The sequence below is a fragment of the Taudactylus pleione genome, unplaced genomic scaffold (genome assembly GCF_031769625.1).
Source record: "Taudactylus pleione unplaced genomic scaffold, aTauple2 ptg001106l, whole genome shotgun sequence".
Lineage (NCBI taxonomy): Eukaryota > Metazoa > Chordata > Amphibia > Anura > Myobatrachidae > Taudactylus > Taudactylus pleione.
The window spans coordinates 766840-793463 of NW_028285507.1; the positions used below are offsets into that span (position 1 = coordinate 766840).

Genomic DNA, 26624 nt, shown 5'->3' on the forward strand with positions numbered 1-26624 from the left:
TGATCTGTGCCGTGGGCCCCTCACCAGTTTCTCTACTGCTTCTTGTTCTGCAATGCAGTCTGGCTGCGTCCAATGGGATGGATTGGACTGAACGAGTGACCGTTCTGTATTTATGGCCAATTAAGCGATAGGTTTTATGGCTGCTGAGAAATGTCTTCTGCTTGTATCAGAAAAAGCTTCTTTGTTTCTTTAAGGGGTCATTGATTATTTGGGATGGGAATGGAAGAGGAAGCGCAGTGTTTCCGGAAGGTCTCTGAGCTGCTACAAAGAACAAAACAATTAAGTCCTCTCCTCTTCATTCCCTGTGTGTGGTTACATTGTGCGTCCTCTGCTCATAGCATTCCATGGGGCGGATGGAGTATAAATATTGCCACATCTTGTTACATTGCTCCTAGTGCTATGGATGCTATCAGCATTATTGCCACAGATTGATCAATGCTGCCCTTAGATTGCTACAAACACCCCTGAATTTCATGACCTATCACAGTGATTTCTTACCATGATTCTGACTGATCTCTCAAAGTGTGACAACTGTTAGTACATAGCCGATCCTTACATGATCCTTACATGATCCTTACATGATCCTTACATGATCCTTACATGATCCTTACATGATCCTTACATGATCCTTACATGATCCTTACATGATCCTTACATGATCCTTACATGATCCTTACATGATCCTTACATGATCCTTACATGATCCTTACATGATCCTTACATGATCCTTACATGATCCTTACTGACAGTACAGCATTTACCTGCACCATGAATGCCCTATATGTGAGCTTATAGCGCGCCCCAGTACTGGTGATGTTCTGTGACTCTCCTCTCGCACACTGACGTTAGTGGGGGATAGTAGCTCTTATCCTGACTCCATACACACAGCTGTATTCTCTGCTGATGGAATAGCTGGAAGCTGACTATGCAAAGCTGCGTTATACCCGTCCGGGACAATTAGTGGACGGTTTTCTGGTAGTGAGACGGAAATCTGCGGATGTTCCGCAGTAGTGTATAAAATCATCACTGAACTACAAGTCTCAGCCCAGAAAGAGATGTCTTTAGATTACAAACTGCGCATTTTCTGCAGCACACTTGCGGCAAGTGCCTGTGTTGCGAGTTGTGCTGCCGGTGAGACTACAGTATGCGTCAATGATCAGTGTGTGTGCGGCTTGCTCTAGGGGGTTGTAGTCAAAATACCGACGTCTGGGACTCCGTCTGTTGAAATACCGGCGTCAGAATCCCGACCCGGGACTAAACATTGGTGGCTAAAACCCGAAGCCAGCCTACACTCCGACATCGGAATCCCGACAGACGGCACCCTGATCAATGGTAAGCAGGGCGCCCTTAGCTAGTAGCAGCGCGCGGGGGGGGGTTAGCATAAGGCACCACGGGGTATTAGGATATTAGGGTTAGGCTTTAAGTGGGAGGTCAGGGTTAGGCTACACTGGGGGGGTTAAGGTTAGGCACTAAGGGGGGTTAACCTAGGAGCAGGTCAGAGCTCATCACAAGAGGGATTTCTAACTTTTAAGTGCAAATTGGTTTTAGAAGTCCACTTGTTACCAGGATCGGTTATACATATTGGTCCGATTTGCTTACCCCTGATGAAGTCCTAACGGACGAAACGCGTAGGGTTTTATCTTTGGAATCCAATTGCCTCAAGGGAGAAGGGAGAAATCTGCTGTAAACAGATCTTGCCTGATGTGGGTAACAGCTAGATTTGTATAATACACCCATCCCCCATATTATGGCAAACAGATTATTGTTGATGTAAGCAATTTAAGTTTTACTTACAAATTTTATAAATTGTGTCAAATGATAAATTACATTTTATAATAAAATATCCTTATTGTCCATCTCTCTGGGTGTTTTTGGTGAGAGGGTCTCTTTTAGATCTATCCGGATAAACTGTAGAAGATTGTTAAAAGAAAAGAACAGATATATTAGTATCCAGCATTGACATTCTTGTTTGGACGTCCCTAAAGTAGCTCTGGTACTCAGTTGAAGACTTTATGTGAACTTCTTGCACCCTCCAAGTGTCTTTTTGTGTATTTGTATTTCTGTTCCCACTAAAAGGGGAGCAACTTGAGGTACTGCATCTTTTGAGCGCAAGATAAGGGCATTGTTATATATATATATATAGTGACACAGTCAGGGTAGGGGTCCCCCTACTGGGGTAGATGGACTCCCTCTTTACACACACAGCAGCCATATTAACAGGATACAAGTCTGGGGTTCTCATACGCCAGTCTGGTCGGCGCCAGTCTTTATTGTGCCAAATGAATGTAAAGATAACCAAAACATAAAAATAAGTCCATGCACAGTACTTACAAGGAAAGTAACCATATTGTATCCCCTTGTTTGTCTGCAAATAAGGGGATACAATATGGACCCTGATAGTAGGGGAGGGGTATTTTTGGGATATTAGAAAAAAAGTTGTATTTTTGTATACATATTGACTTATAATTTTATGTGTATGGATATATGATAGATATGTGTTGTTTTTAAAGTCATTCTCTCTGACTTTATATACACATTTTTTTTATGTGATTGGTTAATTAATCTGGTCGTAGACTGGAATTTCTCACATTACCGTGAACATTTGAGATCGGATCCAATAATTTAATAGGACACATGTTATGTCTTATGGTAAATATATGAACTCTGGTATGTATTTAAATATTCTGTGTTTAAAGCTTATATTAGTAATGGCTTGATTGTTTTGGTCCTTGCACTTTTTAGTTATGCACCCATTTTTATGTATTTTAAGGAACAAAAACCCTGAGGAATTCCTTAATAGGACGAAACGCGTTGGGTTGTGTTAATTGGGAGTCCTTAAATCCACTTTGTGGAGCCTTTAACTAAAGAGCATGGATGTGGATATCCTTTGAATGTGATTACACTGTACCAATCTTTATGGATTACAATTAATGTAAGATGAATTGTCCAATTTTTTAAAATTTGTTATATGGAATAAATATTTTTTATATCTACTAACGGAGGCCTTTGGGACGTGTTTTGGGTGACTTCGGTGTGAGGGTTTATTTCAGTATAAGGCAAGTGGATTACCAATACTTGGAGGAGCAGGGTACTGCTATCCTATCATGTAGAGAATTTTTGGAATTGCCAGGTCCATCTGCAGGAAAGGAATCTCATTGACTTTGATCCAGAACTGACTGATGTTTTGGACTTATATAAACAAATGAACTGCTATTTGGAATTGTTATATACAAAAATTGAATGATCTTCAACAAGACAATTGCATCACAATTGTTCAGCACCCTTTTTTATTTCTTTTTTATGTTATTCAATAAACCCATCTAACTGGGTCAACGGAAAGGTGCAGCTAATACCATATGTGTGGTTGTTTCTATAAATTGATATGTCATTCATTTTAGCACAAGGTAGGGGTATTTTTTGTTGATATATATATATATATATATATATATATATCCAGTATATTATTGTTAGTGTCTGGTTTATCTTGTGCGTAACTAACACCGCGCAGTGCTCTCGTTTTGGCAGCACTGAAAGCTCCTGTTGGTGGCGGTGAGCTCATCATTATGACCACAGTGCGCCTGGTGTCTCAGTGATGTCACGGGTTCCTAGTGAAATGATTGGCTGACCTATCATACATATGAATTCACCCACGAGCCGCTGCCTCTATAGTCAGTATACTGTCGGTGAGCGATACACTATGACATAACAGGCTCGTTCCTTTCTGCTCCCTCTGAAGGTTCCCTGCCTGGATACGTGATGCCGTAACGGAGCCTGGCAGGTCCCGGAGATGATATGACGAGCGGTTCCTGCGAGCTGGGTACGATGACCAGTGTGCTCTCCTGACTCCACATTGCCGTATCACCGCACATCATGCCATCCTTGCCTAATGAGTCTGGTATGACATTTCTGTTCTCACACGCATCCCATGATCACCATGTATTATGTGTACAGAGGCTGCCCTTGGTCACGTTGTAGAAGTGACTGGCGCTTGTATGCACCAGCAATCCTTTTATCTTATTTCCCTTCTCATTTGATAGATCGCCATGGATCGTCCAGCTTGTCGCTGAGCTCAGCTCTGACTTATCCGCCCAATGGTACTAACAGGAGAAAGGTCAGAAAGAAGAGAGCAAACGGCACAATCGCCAGCAACGTTTCCGGAACCAAGTATGAGATCGGTGAGTCCGGCTGACGGTATACCCATCAGTGCTGTATGGATCCGCCAGGGTGTCTGTGTGCTCGGCGATCTGTCATCCAGAGGCGATACTTGTAATATATAATATACCTTCTCCATATTGTCCCCGGCATTTCCCTGCTGATTCACTGAGAGCTCCACCCAAAGCTACATGCAATAGGGCGATATATCCGCAGCCCCATTCACCCTGTCCATCTAAGTGTTACCGCCGGCAATGGATGATATGTGACTGAGGGCTTCATTCAGAGATGAACGCCATGGCGATTCCCTACGCAGATCGAGCGATTGTTTGCCATCGCACATTTGCATAAGTCGCACTGAGATTGCCTTGCAGTTACTGACGCACATTGGAATACATCGCACAGTGATTGACAGGCTGTCAGCGTTTGGGGGTGGTAACGGGGGGTGGTCAGAAAAACGTAGGCGTGTCTGTACGTTTACACGCCGTTACATGGGCGTGCAGAAATTAGCCTCTGCGATTGAGAGCCCTCTGCATGAGAGGAGAGCTGCCGAGTCTGCGACTGGGCAGACCTGCCGCAAGTTCAAGATGGCCGCCCGCTGTGCGTCGATGTTACCGATATTTACACAGGTACGCGTTGTCGCACACAGGTAAGAAGGCGGCAGTGGGCGTCTTTATGTGTGTGATCTTTACAATCATTCGCATGTATTCGCAGCAGCGTTGCGTACGAAAAAGAAGCTGCGATCGCATTAGCGTCTGTCTCTGAATTAAGCCCTGAGTCTGTAAATGAAGCACAACGGAACTTGGCGTGGATAAAAGCCGTGGTCGCAGCATCGTGGCAATTCGCACACAGATATACAAGTGTCACATATCCGCTTACAGCCCCCTAATGCGCCCGGTGTGATGCAATCATTACAGTATCACAGGCGCAACTGTGCAGAGTGACATTATAGAGCTGTGACAATCGTCTGACCGCGCACGTTGGGCGTTATATATAGCGAGTACCCCGAGCCCACTACATAGCATACATTATAGAGCTGTGACAGTCGTCTGACCGCGCACGTTGGGCGTTACATATAGCGAGTACCCTGAGCCCAATCGTCTGACCGCGCACGTTGGGCGTTATATATAGCGAGTACCCCGAGCCCACTACATAGCATACATTATAGAGCTGTGACAATCGTCTGACCGCGCACGTTGGGCGTTATATATAGCGAGTACCCCGAGCCCACTACATAGCATACATTATAGAGCTGTGACAATCGTCTGATCGCGCACGTTGGGCGTTATATATAGCGAGTAGCCCGAGCCCACTACATAGCATACATTATAGAGCTGTGACAATCGTCTGACCGCGCACGTTGGGCGTTATATATAGCGAGTACCCTGAGCCCACTACATAGCATACATTATAGAGCTGTGACAATCGTCTGACCGCGCACGTTGGGCGTTATATATAGCGAGTAGCCCGAGCCCACTACATAGCATACATTATAGAGCTGTGACAATCGTCTGACCGCGCACGTTGGGCGTTATATATAGCGAGTACCCCGAGCCCACTACATAGCATACATTATAGAGCTGTGACAATCGTCTGACCGCGCACGTTGGGCGTTCTATATAGCGAGTAGCCCGAGCCCACTACATAGCATACATTATAGAGCTGTGACAATCGTCTGACCGCGCACGTTGGGCGTTATATATAGCTAGTATCCCGAGCCCACTACATAGCATACATTATAGAGCTGTGACAATCGTCTGACCGCGCACGTTGGGCGTTATATATAGCGAGTATCCCGAGCCCACTACATAGCATACATTATAGAGCTGTGACAATCGTCTGACCGCGCACGTTGGGCGTTATATATAGCGAGTACCCCGAGCCCACTACATAGCATACATTATAGAGCTGTGACAATCGTCTGACCGCGCACGTTGGGCGTTATATATAGCGAGTACCCCGAGCCCACTACATAGCATACATTATAGAGCTGTGACAATCGTCTGACCGCGCACGTTTGGCGTTATATATAGCGAGTACCCCGAGCCCACTACATAGCATACATTATAGAGCTGTGACAATCGTCTGACCGCGCACGTTGGGCGTTATATATAGTGAGTACCCCGAGCCCACTACATAGCGTATATTTTATTTATGCCACAATAACATTTTGTACCATTTTCTGTTTATTGAAGTGCGTGTAGTAATTGAGGAGATGCAGTTTGTGAAGAGTCGCGATGAGGATGAGACGGCCAATCTGATCTGGAGTGACTGCGCGGTGCAGCACGAGAAGATCGCTGAGCTCAGGAACTACCAGGTGAGGAACGCCGCGCACGTTATACAACCTATACATCTATTTATTATAAGGTCACTGTGGCATGTTGTGTCCATACAAGGGAATGGGACTCTCAAGTGGCTTCTAGTATCTTTATAATCTACAGTAGGGCTGCGTTACATGTTATAATACTCAGGTGTCATTTACTAAACTGATATAATTGACTATTGGAATTGTATGATTCCTCACTGTAATAAAGGATGATGTATCTTGTAGATGATTAGGATAATAGAAGTTACATGAGGCGTTCCGATAATCGGTTTCTCACCAGCTGCCCCGTGAGACGTTATCTGCAGAATAAGTTTATAATCTCTGAGTTATGACATCACACGTTACTGATTATATATACACCGTATATTGGCCAATCTAAGATGGGATCACAATTCCTTTTGGCAGCCGGCTGAATATCTTGGGGCTTATTTAGAAGTGGACCACATTTGCGCTCCAAGTGTATATTGTGCAAAATTCATGTTACAGAAACCAGACAAAAGCAAAGGCGTATTTACGTTCCGTATCTTCCATTTCTGCAGTGTTAGCATTTGCGCCAGACGGTGGCTGGGAGTTGGTTTCCTGAGTGAAGTGGGCGGTCTGCCGAATCTCGTCATTGTGGCCCCCCCAACTTTATAATGCTACGAATCACAGCTCTTTCTAGCAGGGATGGGGGTCACAATGACACAGCCCCCCCCCCCCCTCCGCACCTCCCATCTAATTTCTCCCTCTTGGATCCTCCCAGAGGGGTCTTTCTGCAAATTGGCAAATATGTGTAATGACCATCAAAATCTTTTCGAAGAGAATTGAGGACATTTTCTAGTCCACAAAAACCTAAAACTGTTCCGATCCCACCTGTATCTATCCAACCTGTATCTATCCCACCTGTATCTATCCCACCTGTACTTATCCCACCTGTATCTACCCCACCTGTACCTACCCCACCTGTACCTACCTCACCTGTACTATTCTGACCACTACTTATCCCACCTGTATCTATCCCACCTGTATCTATCCCACCTGTATCTATCCCACCTGTACTTATCCCACCTGTACTTATCCCACATGTATCTATCCCACATGTACTTAACCCACCTGTATCTATCCCACCTGTATCTATCCCACCTGTATCTATCCCACCTGTACCTATCCCACCTGTATCTATCCCACCTGTATCTATCCCACCTGTATCTATTCCACCTCTATCTATTCCACCTGTACTTATCCCACCTGTACTTATCCCACCTGTATCTATCCCACCTGTACTTATCCCACCTGTACTTATCCCACATGTATCTATCCCACCTGTACCTACCCCACCTGTACCTACCCCACCTGTACCTACCCCACCTGTACCTACCCCACCTGTATCTAACCCACCTGTATCTAACCCACCTGTATCTAACCCACCTGTACTTATCCCACTTGTACTTATCCCACCTGTACTTATCCCACCTGTACCTACCCCACCTGTACCTACCCCACCTGTACCTACCCCACCTGTACCTACCCCACCTGTATCTATCCCACCTGTATCTATCCCACCAGTACCTATACCACCCTTTATCTGTCTCACCCGTACCTATCTCACCAGTACTTATCCCACCTGTACTATTCTGACCATTACTTATCCCACCTGTACCTATCTCACCCGTACCTATCCCACCTGTACTATTCTGACCACTACTTATCCCACCTGTACTTATCCCACCTGTATCTATCCCACCTGTATCTATCCCACCTGTATCTATCCCACCTGTATCTGTCCCACCTGTATCTATCCCACCTGTATCTGTCCCACCTGTATCTATCCCACCTGTATCTATCCCACCTGTATCTATCCTACCTGTATCTATCCCACCTGTACTTATCCCACCTGTATCTATCCCACCTGTATCTATCCAACCTGTACTTATCCCACCTGTATCTGTCCCACCTGTATCTGTCCCACCTGTATCTATCCCACCTGTACTTATCCCACCTGTATCTGTTCCCACCTGTATCTATCCCACCTGTATCTGTCCCACCTGTACTTATCCCACCTGTATCTATCCCACCTGTATCTATCCCACCTGTATCTATCCCACCTGTATCTATCCCACCTGTATCTATCCCACCTGTACTTATCCCACCTGTACTTATCCCACCTGTACTTATCCCACCTGTATCTATCCCACATGTACTTAACCGACCTGTATCTATCCCACCTGTATCTATCCCACCTGTACTTATCCCACCTCTATCTATTCCACCTCTATCTATTCCACATGTACTTAACCCACCTGTATCTATCCCACCTGTATCTATCCCACCTGTACCTATCCCACCTGTATCTATCCCACCTGTATCTATCCCACCTGTATCTATCCCACCTGTATCTATCCCACCTGTATCTATCCCACCTGTATCTATTCCACCTGTACTTATCCCACCTGTACTTATCCCACCTGTATCTATCCCACCTGTACTTATCCCACCTGTACTTATCCCACATGTATCTATCCCACCTGTACCTACCCCACCTGTACCTACCCCACCTGTACCTACCCCACCTGTACCTACCCCACCTGTATCTAACCCACCTGTACCTACCCCACCTGTACCTACCCCACCTGTACCTACCCCACCTGTATCTATCCCACCTGTATCTATCCCACCAGTACCTATACCACCCTTTATCTGTCTCACCCGTACCTATCTCACCAGTACTTATCCCACCTGTACTATTCTGACCATTACTTATCCCACCTGTACCTATCTCACCCGTACCTATCCCACCTGTACTATTCTGACCACTACTTATCCCACCTGTACTTATCCCACCTGTATCTATCCCACCTGTATCTATCCCACCTGTATCTATCCCAACTGTATCTATCCCAACTGTATCTGTCCCACCTGTATCTATCCCACCTGTATCTATCCCACCTGTATCTGTCCCACCTGTATCTATCCCACCTGTATCTATCCCACCTGTATCTATCCCACCTGTATCTATCCCACCTGTATCTATCCCACCTGTACTTATCCCACCTGTACTTATCCCACCTGTACTTATCCCACCTGTATCTATCCCACCTGTATCTATCCCACCTGTACTTATCCCACCTGTATCTGTCCCACCTGTATCTATCCCACCTGTATCTATCCCACCAGTACCTATACCACCCTTTATCTGTCTCACCCGTACCTATCTCACCAGTACTTATCCCACCTGTACTATTCTGACCATTACTTATCCCACCTGTACCTATCTCACCCGTACCTATCCCACCTGTACTATTCTGACCACTACTTATCCCACCTGTACTTATCCCACCTGTATCTATCCCACCTGTATCTATCCCACCTGTATCTATCCCAACTGTATCTGTCCCACCTGTATCTATCCCACCCGTACCTATCCCACCTGTACTTATCCCACCTGTACTTATCCCACCTGTACCTATCCCACCTGTACCTATCCCACCTGTATCTATCCCACCTGTATCTTACCCACCCGTATCTATCCCACCCGTACCTATCCCACCTGTACTTATCCCACCTGTACTTATCCCACCTGTACCTATCTCATTTGTATCTATCCCACCCGTACCTATCCCACCCGTACCTATCCCTCCCGTACCTATCCCACCCGTACCTATCCCACCCGTACCTATCCCACCTGTACTTATCCCACCTGTACCTATCTCACTAGTATCTTTCCCACCTGTACTTATCCCACCTGTACTTATCCCATCTGTACTTATCCCACCTGTACTTATCCAACCAGTACTTATCCAAACAGTACTTATCTCACCCATACCTTTCTCACCCGTACTTATCTCTCCTGTATCTATCCCACCCGTACTTATCCCACCCGTACCTATCTCACCCGTACCTATCTCACCCGTACCTATCCCACCCGTACCTATCCCACCTGTACCTATCTCACCCGTACCTACCCCACCCGTACTTATCTCACCTGTATCTATCCCACCCGTACTTATCTGACCCGTACCTATTCCATCCGTACCTATCCCACCCGTACCTATCCCACCTGTACCTGTCATGTATTCTCTCTTTACGGAAGCCATTATAAATCTGAGCGTGCGTCAGATACGGCCGCCTCTCGTTGCCGTAATTTGCCTCTGAGTAAAAAAGTTAAAACTTGAGACTACACCTATAATTTATAACCGTAACAAGTTCCTCCTGGCATTATAATATATTATTTGTATAATTATCCATGCCTGCTATGCCTACGCCATTAATTCTATATAACACGCACACAGGACGTTTATGTTGTACATTTCCAGTTTGTGTCTTGCAGAGAGTCCTTTATCTGTAATCTCCATAAACATAAACGTTCTATGACGATGAAAGCATCAGAGATGGGGAATCCCGTCTTAGCGCTGACAGTCTCCCTAAATCAGAGATGGGGAATCCCGTCTTAGCGCTGACGGTCTCCCTAAATCAGAGATGGGGAATCCCGTCTTAGCGCTGACAGTCTCCCTAAATCAGAGATGGGGAATCCCGTCTTAGCGCTGACGGTCTCCCTAAATCAGAGATGGGGAATCCCGTGTTAGCGCTGACGGTCTCCCTAAATCAGAGATGAGGAATCCCGTCTTAGCGCTGACGGTCTCCCTAAATCAGAGATGGGGAATCCCGTCTTAGCGCTGACAGTCTCCCTAAATCAGAGATGGGGAATCCCGTCTTAGCGCTGACTGTCTCCCTAAATCAGAGATGGGGAATCCCGTCTTAGCGCTGACAGTCTCCCTAAATCAGAGATGGGGAATCCCGTCTTAGCGCTGACAGTCTCCCTAAATCAGAGATGGGGAATCCCGTCTTAGCGCTGACAGTCTCCCTAAATTAATGTGTTTTGTTTGTGGAAAAGTATCTTATAAAGAAGAGAAAAATTCTACTTGCAGCGTTTTTCTCGGGGTCTATCTATGACCCCCCTCATCCTCACACCCACAACCCCATTGTTATCTGGTTTCCCATTGGTCAACTGGGACATTACATGGGATTATGGACAACAATAGGGATTCTGTGTATTACAGCTGTATCTCCCTTTGTCTCCTATACCAGAGATTACTGACTTTCTGTTGGAGGGTTTTTCACTTTGACTCTTATTGGTTACAACTTGGGTAACGTGTCTCCCCCGCTGCTGTGAACTAGAAGTCCCAGCATGCTAGCCAGAGTTTCTCAGCAAGTCTCGCTTGCGCAAAAGCCTCTGAATGCAGAGATCTCATTGGCTCCCATCATCGACTTGTGTTACTGGTTTATTGCCAATGGTTAAGGCTCATGAACACGGAATCCGCTCCCCTGGGCGTGCGTGATGGGTCCATGTCACGTCTATCACGCGGTGCGTCGTGTTACTGCTTCTGAGTTGCGCTTTGTGTTTTTCGTTGCAGAGAATTAACCATTTCCCGGGGATGGGGGAGATCTGCCGTAAGGACTGTCTATCCAGGAACATGACCAAGTAAGTCTCCTCCGTATAGTCCATGGAAATCCGCTCTGTGACATCGCTGCTACATAGATGGGGGATGTCAGGGCCTTGGGAGTCGCTTTTCACCACGGATGGGAGCAGTATGGCGGTGACGCTACATGGATGTGTGTGAGAACGCGTACGCATGGATGGTTACCGCGAGCTATCGGTAATGATTATTACAGGACTAGCTGATTACGTGTGACTACAAGAGATGAGGATTATGAGGTTGAAGCTGAACTAGAGAATCCTAGGAACCCGATGGTCATTTAGCACAGACTATGCACCCCTATTAGATGTACTGTATAGAGGGTAACACAACACTGAGGTGCCTCGTCTACTGCGTTCTATGGGCATTATACAGCACAGGACGGATACGCAAAGTCGCACGCAAGCAGCTGCGTAATTCCGTCCTGTGGAGTCAGGTAAACCGGCCACCGCAGTTACAACATGGAGGCCAGGAAATCTCCATCTGCTGACGGAGATCCTTACCCCCCCCCCCAACGGTGGCTTTCGGGAAACGGAGGCCGTTGATGCCCCCTCCCTCCCACCCGCAAACTGCAGCAGACTGTCAGTCACTGCGCACAAACATATAGGACCCATTCTTCACATGAGCGGTACGGGTCTATTCTCGACCATTGGGAATCTGCGTTCAGCAGTGCGCTGTTAATAAGGCCCTTTTGTGTGACGTTACTTTAGAGAACCAGTAGGAATAGGCCTTGTAGACAGTGACATACAGAAAAACAATTCATTGGTCCCCACCCAATGTCCTCAGCACAAAGGGGGGCTCACTCTCCACCCCGCTGCCATTATTCTACCAGGTGTGTGGCCGCTTCCACACTGCGCACAAATGAGCAGACGCTCGTATTATTAATTTCGGAAATTATGTCACTAATTTATTTCCTGTTTCTGGAACTAGTTATAAGAATTTCAACTGATCATAAAAGACATAAAGAGGTCCCATTACTGTGTAACCGCTGAGAGGTGCCACAAAAAAGCGCTAATCTCTGCTCACGCGCAGAGCTGTACTCGTCTTCAGATGCCTACGCCTCCGAATCAGCAGTACGTGCGCCTAGTATACAGCGGGTCCTCATTCTCAGGGCGTACGTGCTCCTGTTCTGTAGCAGATGAAGAGAACGCGCAGGTGCATATATATATACATATTATTATCTGCACGAGTCACATTTGTGCGCACAGGCACTTACTAAACTACACATACATGGGAACGCCCAGTCTAACTCCCTCTACGCCACTCCAGGGGTTAAGTTCGGTGCGCTCAAAACACGTGTGACTCTGTAATGGCGTGTTTGCGTGTGCTCGCTTTCTGGGCATGCCCAGAGCGCAGTCGGGACAATACTCCAGGCAGCCTGGCGCGTAGTGCACCTGTTATCATTAATATCCGCCATCGTGTTATAACCGCCAGACGTGGGCACTGAATGTTATTATGCTCCGGTCTCATGCAGCACCCTGCCATCTATTTTCCAGAATGATCAAGTGCCAGCCCCACGAGTACAGCTTCATCCCCCGCACCTGGATATTCCCGGCCGAGTACACTCAGTTCCAAAACTACGCCAAGGAGCTAAAGAAAAAGAGGAAACAGAAAACCTTCATCATCAAACCAGCAAACGGAGCAATGGGTCATGGGTAATCTGCCGCGCTGCTATCCCGCTATTACACATAACATGGCACACGTCTGTGTTATACGCTCATTAGTATAGTATACAAATAATACACATATGGAATAACCTTGCCCGGTCATCCGGGGCCTGGAAGTCAGGTGTGGTGTCACATTGGTTTTATTGTAAATGAAATTAGTGTTTCCGTGTCAGTATACAGCATACAGTGAGCAGGGAAGACTGAACCGTAAGAAAATATTGCATGTCATAGACCATAACCAATACTCAATCTCTCTAATCACATAGCGGCCATTAATCCTGTAGGCATCTGGCACGAATAAATGCACCCGGCCAGTTCTCTTAAAGCAGAGTATCTCCTGGTGACATCACCATTGACGCCAGTACAGGGCTTCTGTGATCCGCTGAAGTGGATCGCCCAATTAAAAGCCTCCATTGTGTCTCCAATCATTTTTTTAATTAATAAAGTCCAAAGCTAGATAGTCGGATACACTGCAGCGCTTTGCCGCAACGCCTGACCGTTCTTGCCGCAGCTAAATATAAGCTTCAAATTAGTTTCTAAGGACCTTCTCCTGATCCTATCAATATCGGCTGAATTACCGTGTCAGCGCTCTTGGGGTGAAACGGTTGTGAAACGTGTTATATGCATTGCGCTTGGTTTCCAGCTAAAAGCGTAGATCAGGGGCTCCCAAACTCAGCCCTCAAAACACCCTAACAGTCCAGGTTTTAAGGATATCCTTGCTTGTGCATAGATGTTATAATCAAACTGACTGAGTTACTAATTAAGTCACCTGTGCTTAAGTACGGATATCCTGAAAACCTGGACTGTTAGGGTGCCTCGAGTTTGGGAACCCCTGGCGTAGATTATTCTATACACTTTGCTTTTCTTCCCTCAGGATATCTCTGATAAGAAACGGGGAAAAGCTCCAGGCTCAGGACCATCTGATCGTTCAGGAATATCTTGACAAACCTTTCCTGCTGGAAGGTTACAAGTTTGATTTGCGGGTGTACATCTTGGTGACGTCCTGCGATCCGCTGAGGATATTTCTATATAATGACGGGCTGGTCAGGATGGGCACGGAGAAGTATCACTCGCCCTCAGACACCAATTTGGTGAGTTGTATGATTATGTCTTTCAGCCCTACATGATTAGCAGTGAATTTGGGCCATTCTGTATGAGATTACAGTCCGTGCGCAGGATGACCGCGAGATGCCACCAATGACGTCACTTATTTTTCCTCTCACCCCGTAGAGCTGCGCAGGGAAATGAGCGAATTTCGTGTAAAGTAATGGACAGTAATGTACTGGGCTTGCTGGTGGGAGCTGGGCAGATGGGGGTGTTCCTTGCTGAGTGCTGGCCAGGGGCACCCAAATCATTTTGTCTTGTGTGGGATTATTTTAATAAGTATAGAAGCTTCATTTAGGGGATCAGTCCCTGTGCGGTCCAAGTTAGGCACATACTGTACATACAGATATGCGTGTTATCACCTTGTCACTATATTTTTATTACTTGACCCTCTTATTTTTTTATTTCCTAGACTTTTGTTGGTTCTTTCGCTCTCCTTCTTTACTAAGGGTGGGCTGTCATCCAGGTGTATAGAAATAATAATGAAGTTAATAAGGATTTCGGGCTTTTTAAAGCAATGTGTATGATCTGTCATGTCATGTCATGTATGTCAGTATACCCATGTACCAGCACACTCCTAGGTACTCCGGGCTATACTCTGTACTGCAGGCAGTGCCACCCAGTGGATATTTGCCAAACTGCAACAAACTTTAAATGTTTGCATTCAAAACCTTTTCTCCCAGTGTTACAGTCCCCATCTACCAATATAGCAAAGTGGCATTGTAACTGTACTTTTGTACAGAGAATATACAGTACCTAGTGGTAAGAGTGCCGGTATAATAAGGCATTATAAGTGGGAGCAGTGTTTTTTTTTTTATTTTTCTCAGGTTTATTTTTTTATTATTTTTTTTTTTAGCCACTTCCAGTAAATGTATTGATTGTCATCAGTGAAGTCTGTAGAGAATACGCATATAATTTATTCAAAGCTACAGTCGTGGTTACTCTGCAAATGTTCACTAATTGCCTTGCTAAAATCATCTGCTACAGTTGTACATGTCCAGCACTGGCTCAGCCTCTCTCAGTGAAGTGTTTCCAGTCGCAGCAGCTCTCGTTATTGCATTTCCCGACACAGGAAAGGGCGATAACCAGCGCTCAGCTACTTTGGCAAAGTCTTCTCCATGTTTTATGTTAGAGAGCCTCCATAGTAGGCAACGGGCCAGTATTGCTGGGGCAGCTGAGTAACACTTCACAGGTCTTTTTTTCACTAAGTGATATATTTTTTATAACCGTGGTCACAATATAGCGTTTATCCTACACTATATATACTACTTTATGACCACTGCAAGATATAGGACGTATAAGTTAGTGGATTTACTTTACAAATGCAAAACAACTGCTAGTTAACACCAAAGCACCTTAGGTGCCTCCATTTACCACGATTTCTCCAAGGGCACCTACAGCGACGCTTTTCCTGTAGCTGGGAGGAGCAAGATGGACACACTTTGTGGATGGGCAGTAGTGCGCAGGCAGTGGGGAGGAGTTAGGCAGAGTGATGGCGTTTCTAAAGACGTGAGATTTATATTTATGGAACAAGATTATTATAATGAGATGAAGGGTGACAGGACGCAGTTACTGGCGATTTCCATATCCTCCCTAAGGGCTAGCGCTGAGTTATCAGACATTATCGGGACCATTTGTGCCCCTTCATGTTGCATTGCGGCAGAGAAGCGCGTTCCAGGCACACTCCTAGCAAACGCCGGCACACACAAATGTACCATCTCTAATGTAGGCCGTGCCCATACCCCCGTTATTAATATGTCGTACATAAGGGATAAGCCAAGCAGTATTTTTAGAAAATAAGCCAAAGGTCTGTTTGATTGAGAGGGGTGATACTAAAGGGATAGACACACTATACCGGGAGCAGCGCACAGAAGATAATGCTGCCGCACGCAGTTACCCGCCGCCAGCTACCATTGTTATTCCGCTACCCGACCTAACCAGCCTCCCCACAACTCTCACAGCCGATGCCCTGCATCTTAGCTGTTGGCCGTTCCCACTGCACCTTGTGAGATCTCGTGCACAGACAGACGACCCCCACGGACGCCCCTGCTGCACAGCACACACGCCGCCATGTAATCCTGCTGATATAGGAAAAAACCATAAGCCGCAAAGGTGTGATTATCGTTTTTTTTTTGTTACTGACGAATGATTTTCTCTATGTGATCTGCTTTCATACATGCCGAAATGCACTATAACCATCGCTATTGGACACTTACCACCTCTCCTCACATCTCCCCCATTGTCCTGTGCAATCCCTCGTAAATATTCACACGTACAATAGCATAAACACATGCATTAAAGAGGATGGAAAACCCCTATTGCCGTCCTGTTAAGCCGCCCGGCCGATAGTAATAAATAGGGGTATTCCATACCCTGTAACAGGAATGGATCGGTGAAGACAAAACAATCTTATTTATGTTCAAAATGCTCAATATACATTTTATACAGAAATAAGTGGAAGTAGCATCATTAATTTAACTATGTAATCCTGACGCTACGGACAAATAATTAGAAAAACCCCTGATACTTGCTGCATGTGAATGAGACCCTTAGTGCCTGTGCCAGAGAGAGGAAATAGACATACAGAAATCACAGCGCTGGTTTAGGGTAAAAATAATTTCTTATTATCTGGTTAAAGTCATTATTCTGCATGTAAGTATAACCTATAGAGTGTAAGGCTGTAAGCCGGGAATCGGCATGTATGACCGCCGGAAGTGAGGCACGGCGGTTGAAATCCCGATGCCGGCAGCCTGATGGGTAAAAATCCTGACAGCGGAGGTAAGTAGGCTTTCCCTACCCTTTCCCCCCCCCAAACCTAACCTTCCCCCTAGTGCCTAACCTTACCCCCCCCCCCAGGGGTGCCTAAACCTAACCCTCCCTCCCCGCACCCTAATCCTAACTATCCCGGGGGTGCCTAACCCTAACCTACTCCCGGGGGTGCCTAACCCTAACTCCTCTTTCACCTAGCCTAACCCTAAGTCCCCCCGGGAGCCCCTAACCTAACCCTCTCCTACCGCGGCTAAGAGGTCCTGACTCCCAGCTTACATTCATTCTATAAGCCGGGCATCGGGATTTCGGCGGGTGGATAATGATAGGCGTCGGGATTTCGGCGGGTGGATAATGATAGGCGTCGGGATTTGGGCGTGTGGATAATGATAGGCGTCGGGATTTCGGCGGGTGGATAATGATAGGCATCGGAATGTCGACGCCTATCATTAGTCCCATGCCGGGATTTGGCAGTCGGGAAGCCGGCGGTCGGCATTTCGCCCGCCGGCTTCCTGACTACATACCGTAAGCAGGGCCCTCTTACCTCTTTTTCTGTTTTAGTTCCAGTTTTCTTCCCATATGTAAAGCGCACTAAAATATACAGGAACTATATATAATTAGAGATGTGCGCTGACCCCCATGTTCTGGGTTTTCTCTATATATAAATCAATTTTAATAATAACCTGAAACAATAAATTCTACAGAAAGTAATGAAATATTAAAGATTCATTGTAACCTTCATAAAAGGAAAAGGTAAGAGTATATGGCGGGAACCAGGGGCGTATTTAGAGAGGGGGGGGGCCGTGTTCACTTAGTAACCGGGGCCCCCTCCTCTCTCTCCGGCAGCGGCGGTGTACTGACACATACAGTGCCGCGCCATTTTCCCGGCGATTTCTCTACTGCACATGCGCAGAACGCCGGGAAAGCAGCCGCTGCGGACACTTTCCAGGCATTTTGTGTAGCGCCTCTCCAGCTGACGTGGAACTTCGGAGAGGTGAGTATTTGGAAGTAGGGTGCAGGGGGTACGGTGTGGGCCCTGCACACCCGGCACCCATTATAGATACGCCCATACAACAATGTTTTTTCCCAGCATTTTACATGGAGAGAATAATAATAATCTACGTTTCTCCATATGTAATAAACAGACATGTTTCATTTCCTATTCCTGCCCCCCCCCATACGCTGCGCATTGCTCCTCTCATGTAACGCCATCTCTGGATGGAAGTCCAATCTCGTCTTCGCATTAATGAAGCTTTATGGCTTGTGCTTGCGCAGCCGGTACTCAGCTGATCGGCTTTTGGCACACCCATGAGCAGTCCGCCATCGGCTAGACTTTTTGCGCACGTGTGCTTACCGGCTCCCATTAGTTCATAACCCTCCCACAATGGGGGCCTAACCCTAACCTCCCCACCCAAAAAAACCCCTAACCCCGCTGCGCTCCCTAAACTTAACTCTCCCCCCCCCCTCCCCCGCGGCTTATACATTAAGGGTGCACTGGACTTACCTCGCTCGGGTTGACGTTCCGGTGTTGGTATTTCGACACCCATCTTAAATCCCTTATCAGGATTTCCCTGTCGGCATTGCGGCCTCTGCTCTCATAACTACATCGCGTCACAGACATCCAATATTCAGGATGGGTAAGGATAGTGTCCTCTGAGGGTAGCTAAGTCCTGATATATAGGATTCCACACACCAGTCCTGACACATGGGGAGTCTCCTTGCTTTGTACGTCTCTATTAAGGGAGCAGCACTGGAGTGGTTAGTGCGCCTGTAGGTATTGCCGGTCACAATTTCCCAGATTCATATGCAATGCTGATGCTTTATATATGTCCAGCCAGGTCAGTGTGTTTCATTCTCAGTCAAGAGAACTTTATCAAGACACAAAGGGCAAAATTTAGTAAGCGGCGCTTTGACGACGGTTTCTATTCTATTCTAAACCCCGGCGGCTTGGTGGCGGTTTTCTATTCTATTCTAAACCCCGAGGGTTTGGTGGCGGGCTCTATTCTGTTCTAAACCCCGGGGGTTTTGCAGTGGTTTCTATATGATAGCCCTGTTCTGTTCTATTCTAAAATGTGTGTTGATGGCAGTTTCGCAGCGATTTTGGACTTAGTAAATCTGCAGATAGCAAAACCGCCGACAAACCACAGTCAAAACACATTTTAGAATAGAATAGAACAGGGCTGTCATTTAGAAACCACTGCAAAACCGCCACCAAACCCCCGGGGTTTAGAATAGAATAGAAACCGCCACCAAACCACCGCGTAGTAAATTTTGCCCAAAGTCTGTTTAAACCAGAGGTTCCCAAAGTCCGTCATTACAGTCCACGATTTAGGGATATCCATGCTTGAGCACAGGTGACTTAATTAGTACCTCAATCCATTTGATTTAACCATCTGGACTCAAACTTGGATATCCCTAAAATGTGGACTGTAATGTCGGACTTTGGGAACCTCTGGTTTAAACAAACAAACAAATCACCCCCTTCCAAAATCATAACCGTGATGTTTCCCTGTCTCCTAATCCCAATGATCTCGCCTCGGCCTCTGTAGATTTCCATCAGGACTCCCACTGAATGCAGGGGGCTTGTTTTATGCGAAGAGCTAGTACACATAATAGATCTTCATTTGCTGGTGGGGATTGTCTGACGAGCTGGTTCTCTGCGCACTCAGGGCCTGATTCAGAGCCGGACGCTATTTGCGGATGGTCGTTCCAAAAAAGGGGCCGGCTATTTAAATTGAGCGCTCGCTCTTTGCGGTTTGTTGACGCCTCTATGTCTGAGCGAGCGAACGAAAAATGCGCTTGCTATTTTGTAAAGACACCCCTTTGCCGTTCGCATCACACGTCATCTCCGGTATTTATTAGATTAATCGGGTACATCGAAAGGCATCTGAACTGCTCGCAGTGCTTGTGGTAGGTTTTTCTTACCGCTATCACTGCGAGCAGTTCAGGCTAAAAGACAACCAAGTGACGTGGTCGATGACGCTCCTCTACTAATTATACACTCCCATTAAACGCCCTTTTTTCCGTTAGGCACGCCTGCGTTCGGATCTCCACTCCCCCGTTTTCAACCACCTTCCCCTGTTACCACCCACAAACGGTACATTCTGTCAATCAAATTAGCAGCCCCTCGCTGTTTTGCGAACGCACAATTTCCGACCGCAATGACTGGTTTGCGCATGCGCATTACGACCCATACGCATGCGCAGTTGTGCGAACATCGCTCAGAGCGAACGAGCGGCCGCTTACGAGCGGCTCTGAATCAGGCCCTCAGAGCCATTTATATTGCAAAAAAACAATTCATACAGGTTACATTGTCTCCCCGTGTTACCTGTGACTGTTCCTGGCCTGAATGTGTATAATTTCCCATTTATAACCGAGCAGCTGTATCTACCTAATGATTACCCGTCCTGGTTGTCTAAGACTCCTATACGGACTGCGTAGCCCTTACTGTCCAGGCTGTTTGTTTAACGGAAGTCTCACCCCTTAAAATGGACATAAATGATCTTATTTATTTCACTATAGTGAACAAGTTTCTGATTCAGTGTTGATGTGAAATATGAACCATTTTTGCGATACAAGTGCCGATTAAGCCCATATCGGTGCCTCCGTTGTCAGCCTGGCATAGAGATGCTCCGTCTCTGATGTGACGTGGATCAGTAAGCCCATATCGGTGCCCCCGTTGTCAGCCTGGCATAGAGATGCTAAGTCTCTGATGTGACGTGGATCAGTAAGCCTATATCGGTGCCTCCGTTGTCAGCCTGGCATAGATATGCTCAGTCTCTGGTGTGACGTGGATCAGTAAGCCCATATCGGTGCCTCCGTTGTCAGCCTGGCATAGAGATGCTCTGCTCTGATGTGACGTGGATCAGTCAGCCTATATCGGTGCCTCCGTTGTCAGCCTGGCATAGATATGCTCAGTCTCTGATGTGACATGGATCAGTAAGCCCATATCGGTGCCCCCGTTGTCAGCCTGGCATAGACATGCTCAGTCTCTGATGTGACGTGGATCAGTAAGCCCATATCGGTGCCCCCGTTGTCAGCCTGGCATAGAGATGCTAAGTCTCTGATGTGACCTGGATCAGTAAGCATATATCGGTGCCTCCGTTGTCAGCTTGGCATAGAGATGCTCAGTCTCTGATGTGATGTGGATCAGTAAGCCCATATCGGTGCCCCCGTTGTCAGCCTGGCATAGAGATGCTCTGCTCTGATGTGACGTGGATCAGTAAGCCCATATTGGTGCCCCCGTTGTCAGCCTGGCATAGATATGCTCAGTCTCTGGTGTGACGTGGATCAGTAAGCCCATACCGTGCCCCCGTTGTCAGCCTGGCATAGAGATGCTCCGTCTCTGATGTGACGTGGATCAGTAAGCCCATATCGATGCCCCCGTTGTCAGCCTGGCATAGAGATGCTCAGTCTCTGATGTGACGTGGATCAGTAAGCCCATACCGGTGCCCCCGTTGTCAGCCTGGCATAGAGATGCTCCGTCTCTGATGTGACGTGGATCAGTGTCCTCAATGGGTAAAATGTAGATCCAAAGAATGTATTGTACACTGTGTAAAATATGGTAGTGCTCATGTTATGGTGCCAGTAATTACACTCCCCTTGTTATAAGGTCTGTGTACTGTTGGGCAGTGGCTGCCTGTACAGCAGTGTGTGATCACTGTATGTAACCATCTCCCACTTATCTGGACTAATATGGACCTCGGAGGCCCAAGGACAGGAATACGAGCGAACAAAAAGCGCAGACTGAATTTATGGAACAGAATATCTTCTGTGCATAGATATAAAAGAGCGCTCACCTCCTATACACAAAAAGGTATTACCCGTCCTGGTTGTCTAAGACTCCTATACGGACTGCGTAGCCCTTACTGTCCAGGCTGTTTGTTTAACGGAAGTCTCACCCCTTAAAATGGACATAAATGATCTTATTTATTTAACTATAGTGAACAAGTTTCTGATTCAGTGTTGATGTGAAATATGAACCATTTTTGCGATACAAGTGCCGATTAAGCCCATATCGGTGCCCCCGTTGTCAGCCTGGCATAGAGATGCTCAGTCTCTGGTGTGACGTGGATCAGTAAGCCCATATCGGTGCCTCAGTTGTCAGCCTGGCATAGAAATGCTCAGTCTCTGATGTGACGTGGATCAGTAAGCCCATATCGGTGCCCCCGTTGTCAGCCTGGCATAGAGATGCTAAGTCTCTGATGTGACGTGGATCAGTAAGCCCATATCGGTGCCTCCGTTGTCAGCCTGGCATAGATATGCTCAGTCTCTGGTGTGACGTGGATCAGTAAGCCCATACCGGTGCCCCCGTTGTCAGCCTGGCATAGAGATGCTCCGTCTCTGATGTGATGTGGATCAGTGTCCTCAATGGGTAAAATGTAGATACAAAGAATGTATTGTACACTGTGTAAAATATGGTAGTGCTCATGTTATGGTGGCAGTAATTACATTCCCCTTGTATAAGGTCTGTGTACTGTTGGGCAGTGGCTGCCTGTACAGCAGTGTGTGATCACTGTATGTAACCATCTCCCACTGATCTGGCCTAATATGGACCTCGGAGGCCCAAGGACAAGAATACGAGCGAACTATAAGCGCAGACTGAATTTATGGAACAGAATATCTTCTGTGCATAGATATAAAAGAGCGCTCACCTCCTATACACAAAAAGGTATCCGGATGACAGGTCGACTAAAAATGTCGACAATGTATAGGTCGACACCAAATGGTCGACATGCAATAGGTTGGCAGGTTCAAATGGTCAACACAGAAATTGTCAACACGTGTTTTTTTTTATTTTTTCAACATTTTTAAGGTGAGGGTTAGGCACTTGAGGCAGTGTTAGACTGCCGTAGGGTTAGGCACCAGGAGGAGGGTTAGGGTTAGGTACCAAGAGGAGGGTTAGGCACCGGAAGGGTTAGAGTTAGGCACCAGGGTTAGGCACCAGGAAGGTTATAGTTAGGCACCAGGGTTAGGGTTAGGCACCAGGGGGAGGGTTTGGGTTAGGCACCAGGTGGAGGGTTAGAGTTAGGCACCAGGTGGAGTGCTAGGGTTAGGCATCAGGAGGAGTGTTAGAGTTAGGCACCAGGAGGAGGGATAGGGTTAGGCACCAGGAGGAGGGTTAGGCCCCGGGAGGGTTAGAGTTGGGCACCAGGGTTAGGGTTAGGCACCAGGAGGAGGGTTTGGGTTAGGCACCAGGAGGAGGGTTAGGGTTAGGCACCAGGAGGAGGGTTCGAGTTAGGCACCAGGGTTAGGGTTAGGCACCAGGAGGAGGGTTAGGGTTAGGCACCAGGAGGAGGGTTAGAGTTAGGCACCAGGGTTAGGGTTAGGCAACAGGAGGAGGGTTAGGGTTAGGCACCAGGAGGAGGGTTAGAGTTAGGCACCAGGGTTAGGGTTAGGCACCAGGAGGAGGGTTAGAGTTAGGCACCAGGAGAAGGGTTCAAGTTAGGCACCAGGGTTAGGGTTAGGCACCAGGGGGGGGTTAGAGTTGGGCACCAGGAGAAGGGTTAGAGTTAGGCACCAGGGTTAGGGTTAGGCACGATGGTTAGGGTTATTTACGATGGTTAGGGTTAGGCACTAGGGAGAAGGTGAAATTACAAAAAAAATGTGCCGACCTTTTGTACATGTCGATCTTTGCATGTCGACAATTTGCTGTCAACCTATTGACTGTCGACCTTAGTACTGTCGATCTTTTATACAACACCCGTTCTTATGTACATTTTCCGCACATTTACTACAATTTTTGTGCTGTTTTTGATGTCCATTTTTTTGTGCTCACAGTGAAGTCACTCTTGTCGTATTCTTGGCGCATCCGCTCCTGTGATTTGCAGGGTACAGAGGCGCAATTTGCTAGCTGTAATGAGTTGGCCGCATTTGCCGTTAACAGCCGACTCTGCTTAGGACAAAAATTACGATTTTCTTTGGGACGCATTTTATGCTTCCGCTGAGACACAACTTGCGTTGAACTCGGGAAACCGGCGGTCGGCATTTCGATCGCCGGCTTCCTGACTACATACCTTACTAAGGGGGCACACAAAATGAGAGAGGGGACCATTCCCCTGGTTACTAGGTGTCAGTATGGGGGATATCCGCCCTCCTTCACCCCTAGACACTGCACACTTTACTGTAAGGCAGTGGCTCAGCTCCTGTGCAATGATGTCATGATGATGTCACCTCCTATGTTTTATTATACGGTTATCCCTGAAGGGGCTGTGTAATGGCCTTTTACCATCACACGTCACAGTGCCAGCAGTAGGTAACCTTAGGAAATACAGGGATTTATACTACAGGATGTGCTGCAGTTATTGATGCTTCTGTTTCTAAACACAATAATAGACATATAATTGATTTTTAATGGCAATCACAAGTTAATTGGAAGAGTCAAGATATAAAATGTATAGAGCAAATAAAATGAGTATGTTGAAAGAATAGCGCTAGAAACCGGTATCGGCGCAGAGACAGAGAATTCTGGGGACTGCGCATAACACGGCCCCTTATATATTTCCTATGAAAGGTGCGAGGAGCCGATGATTATTCCATATAAGAAATGCGTTATCCTTGCGCCTTGTGATGCACATCTGCTCGGACCACCCGTCTGTACTACGCTCCGTCTTCGGCGCAAAGCGAATGATGACTGAGTGAAAAGAAAAAGCATAAACCTGATACAGAGTAAACACTGAAATGGCCAATTATCATCTATTGTAATCACAAATTATAAATGGATTCTTACTTTTTAAACACGAGCTGAGCCTGCGGCCACGGCGCCAATTGCTGGGTAAACAATACGATTATGAAAAATGTGTGAACATCTCGCTGGAAGATGAAGTTTTCTGTTGTCCGAAAAGTTCTGAACAGAGAAAAAGATTCACTAAGTGAAAACATCTGGAGCTTTGTCAGTGAATTGGCCCCCGGGGGCCAATTCATTAGCCCGAGATTCTTATAATAACCCAAGTAAAGCGTATGTCAGTGTTTATGTGTCCCTATATACTGTATATACATGGGACGTATTATTGATTCCTGCCATGGGTGGCACCAGGAGAGATTGTATACAGATTTAGCACATTGAGATGTTTCGTTACAGGCACAATGTAAATGATGGGAAGAACATTACATAAAGTCTTCTTATTCCAGCAAACGTGCGCTTCTAAGAGGCGATACAATGTGAGGAGGATGTTCTTGCGTTGATTGGTTTGTGCGCGCAGCTTGGCGCATCCTCTGATCGTAGCACAGCAGACGGCTCACTATCCACACCGCTAACAACTAAGCCATGGACAAGAGCTGACTGCGCACATTGCGATGTTTCCGGTGATGTCTGCTCAGTGTTTCCGCGTGTCAGAAATGTTAATAAATGAGGTCGATCTCCTACAATAACATGGTGGAAATCAGTCAGATCATTTTTGAGCATAGGAATAAGCAATATGGGGGATATTTACTAAAGTGAGAGTTTTGGAGATGTTGCCCATAGCAACCAATCAGATTCAAGCTATTATCTTCTACTTAAATGGGCAATATCTCCACTTCTATAAACTCTGACGTTAGTAACTATACCCCCTAGCTATCATTTTCTAGTAGGTAATAGATAAATGGTAATCTGATTGGTTGCTATGGGTAACATCTCCACTTCTAAAAGCTCTCACGTTAGTAAATATACCACTATGAGCGCTGTCTATCTGTGCGCGCACAGGGCCTGATTCAGCAAGGATCGCAGTTGGTAATACGCACGCAATTGGCTGATTAATTTGCACTGTGCATGCGTACGCATCGCCGTGTGCGTAACCCAGGCACTGCGATCGGAACTGCGATTGCTGTGTGCTCGCAGACCCATCGCAGGGTGATTGACAGGAAGTGTCAAAACATGTATATATAAGGAACTGCGCTATATCAATCACAATGGGTACTCAATATGCACACATATAAATATATATATATATATATATATATAGTATAATATATATGTGTGTATGTATGTATATGTATATAATTTATGTTGTCTTGAGAAAGGGGACAAGCTCCCCGAAACATCGACTATGACATCATAAAGTTACCCCGGAGAGTGTCTTTCTTCATGGTATATTGAAGTCTCTGAGTGCCGCCTTTTTGCAAGTTTTGGACTAATATATATATATATAGTGTAGTATAGAGCTACTATACCACCAG

At 46.4% G+C, this 26624-nt stretch overlaps 1 protein-coding gene across 1 annotated transcript in view; it reads left to right on the forward strand.

The window, feature by feature from the left end:
- The window catches only part of TTLL7 (tubulin tyrosine ligase like 7), a 386802-nt gene that overhangs the window by 83260 nt on the left and 276918 nt on the right, over positions 1–26624 (forward strand). The window contains exons 2-7 of the mRNA XM_088461808.1: positions 3737–3895; positions 4038–4175; positions 6348–6469; positions 11869–11936; positions 13428–13586; positions 14473–14689. Coding sequence (XP_088317934.1) covers positions 3871–3895; positions 4038–4175; positions 6348–6469; positions 11869–11936; positions 13428–13586; positions 14473–14689 — 729 coding nt within the window. The 5' untranslated portion in view covers positions 3737–3870. The remainder of the gene's footprint in view (positions 1–3736; positions 3896–4037; positions 4176–6347; positions 6470–11868; positions 11937–13427; positions 13587–14472; positions 14690–26624) is intronic.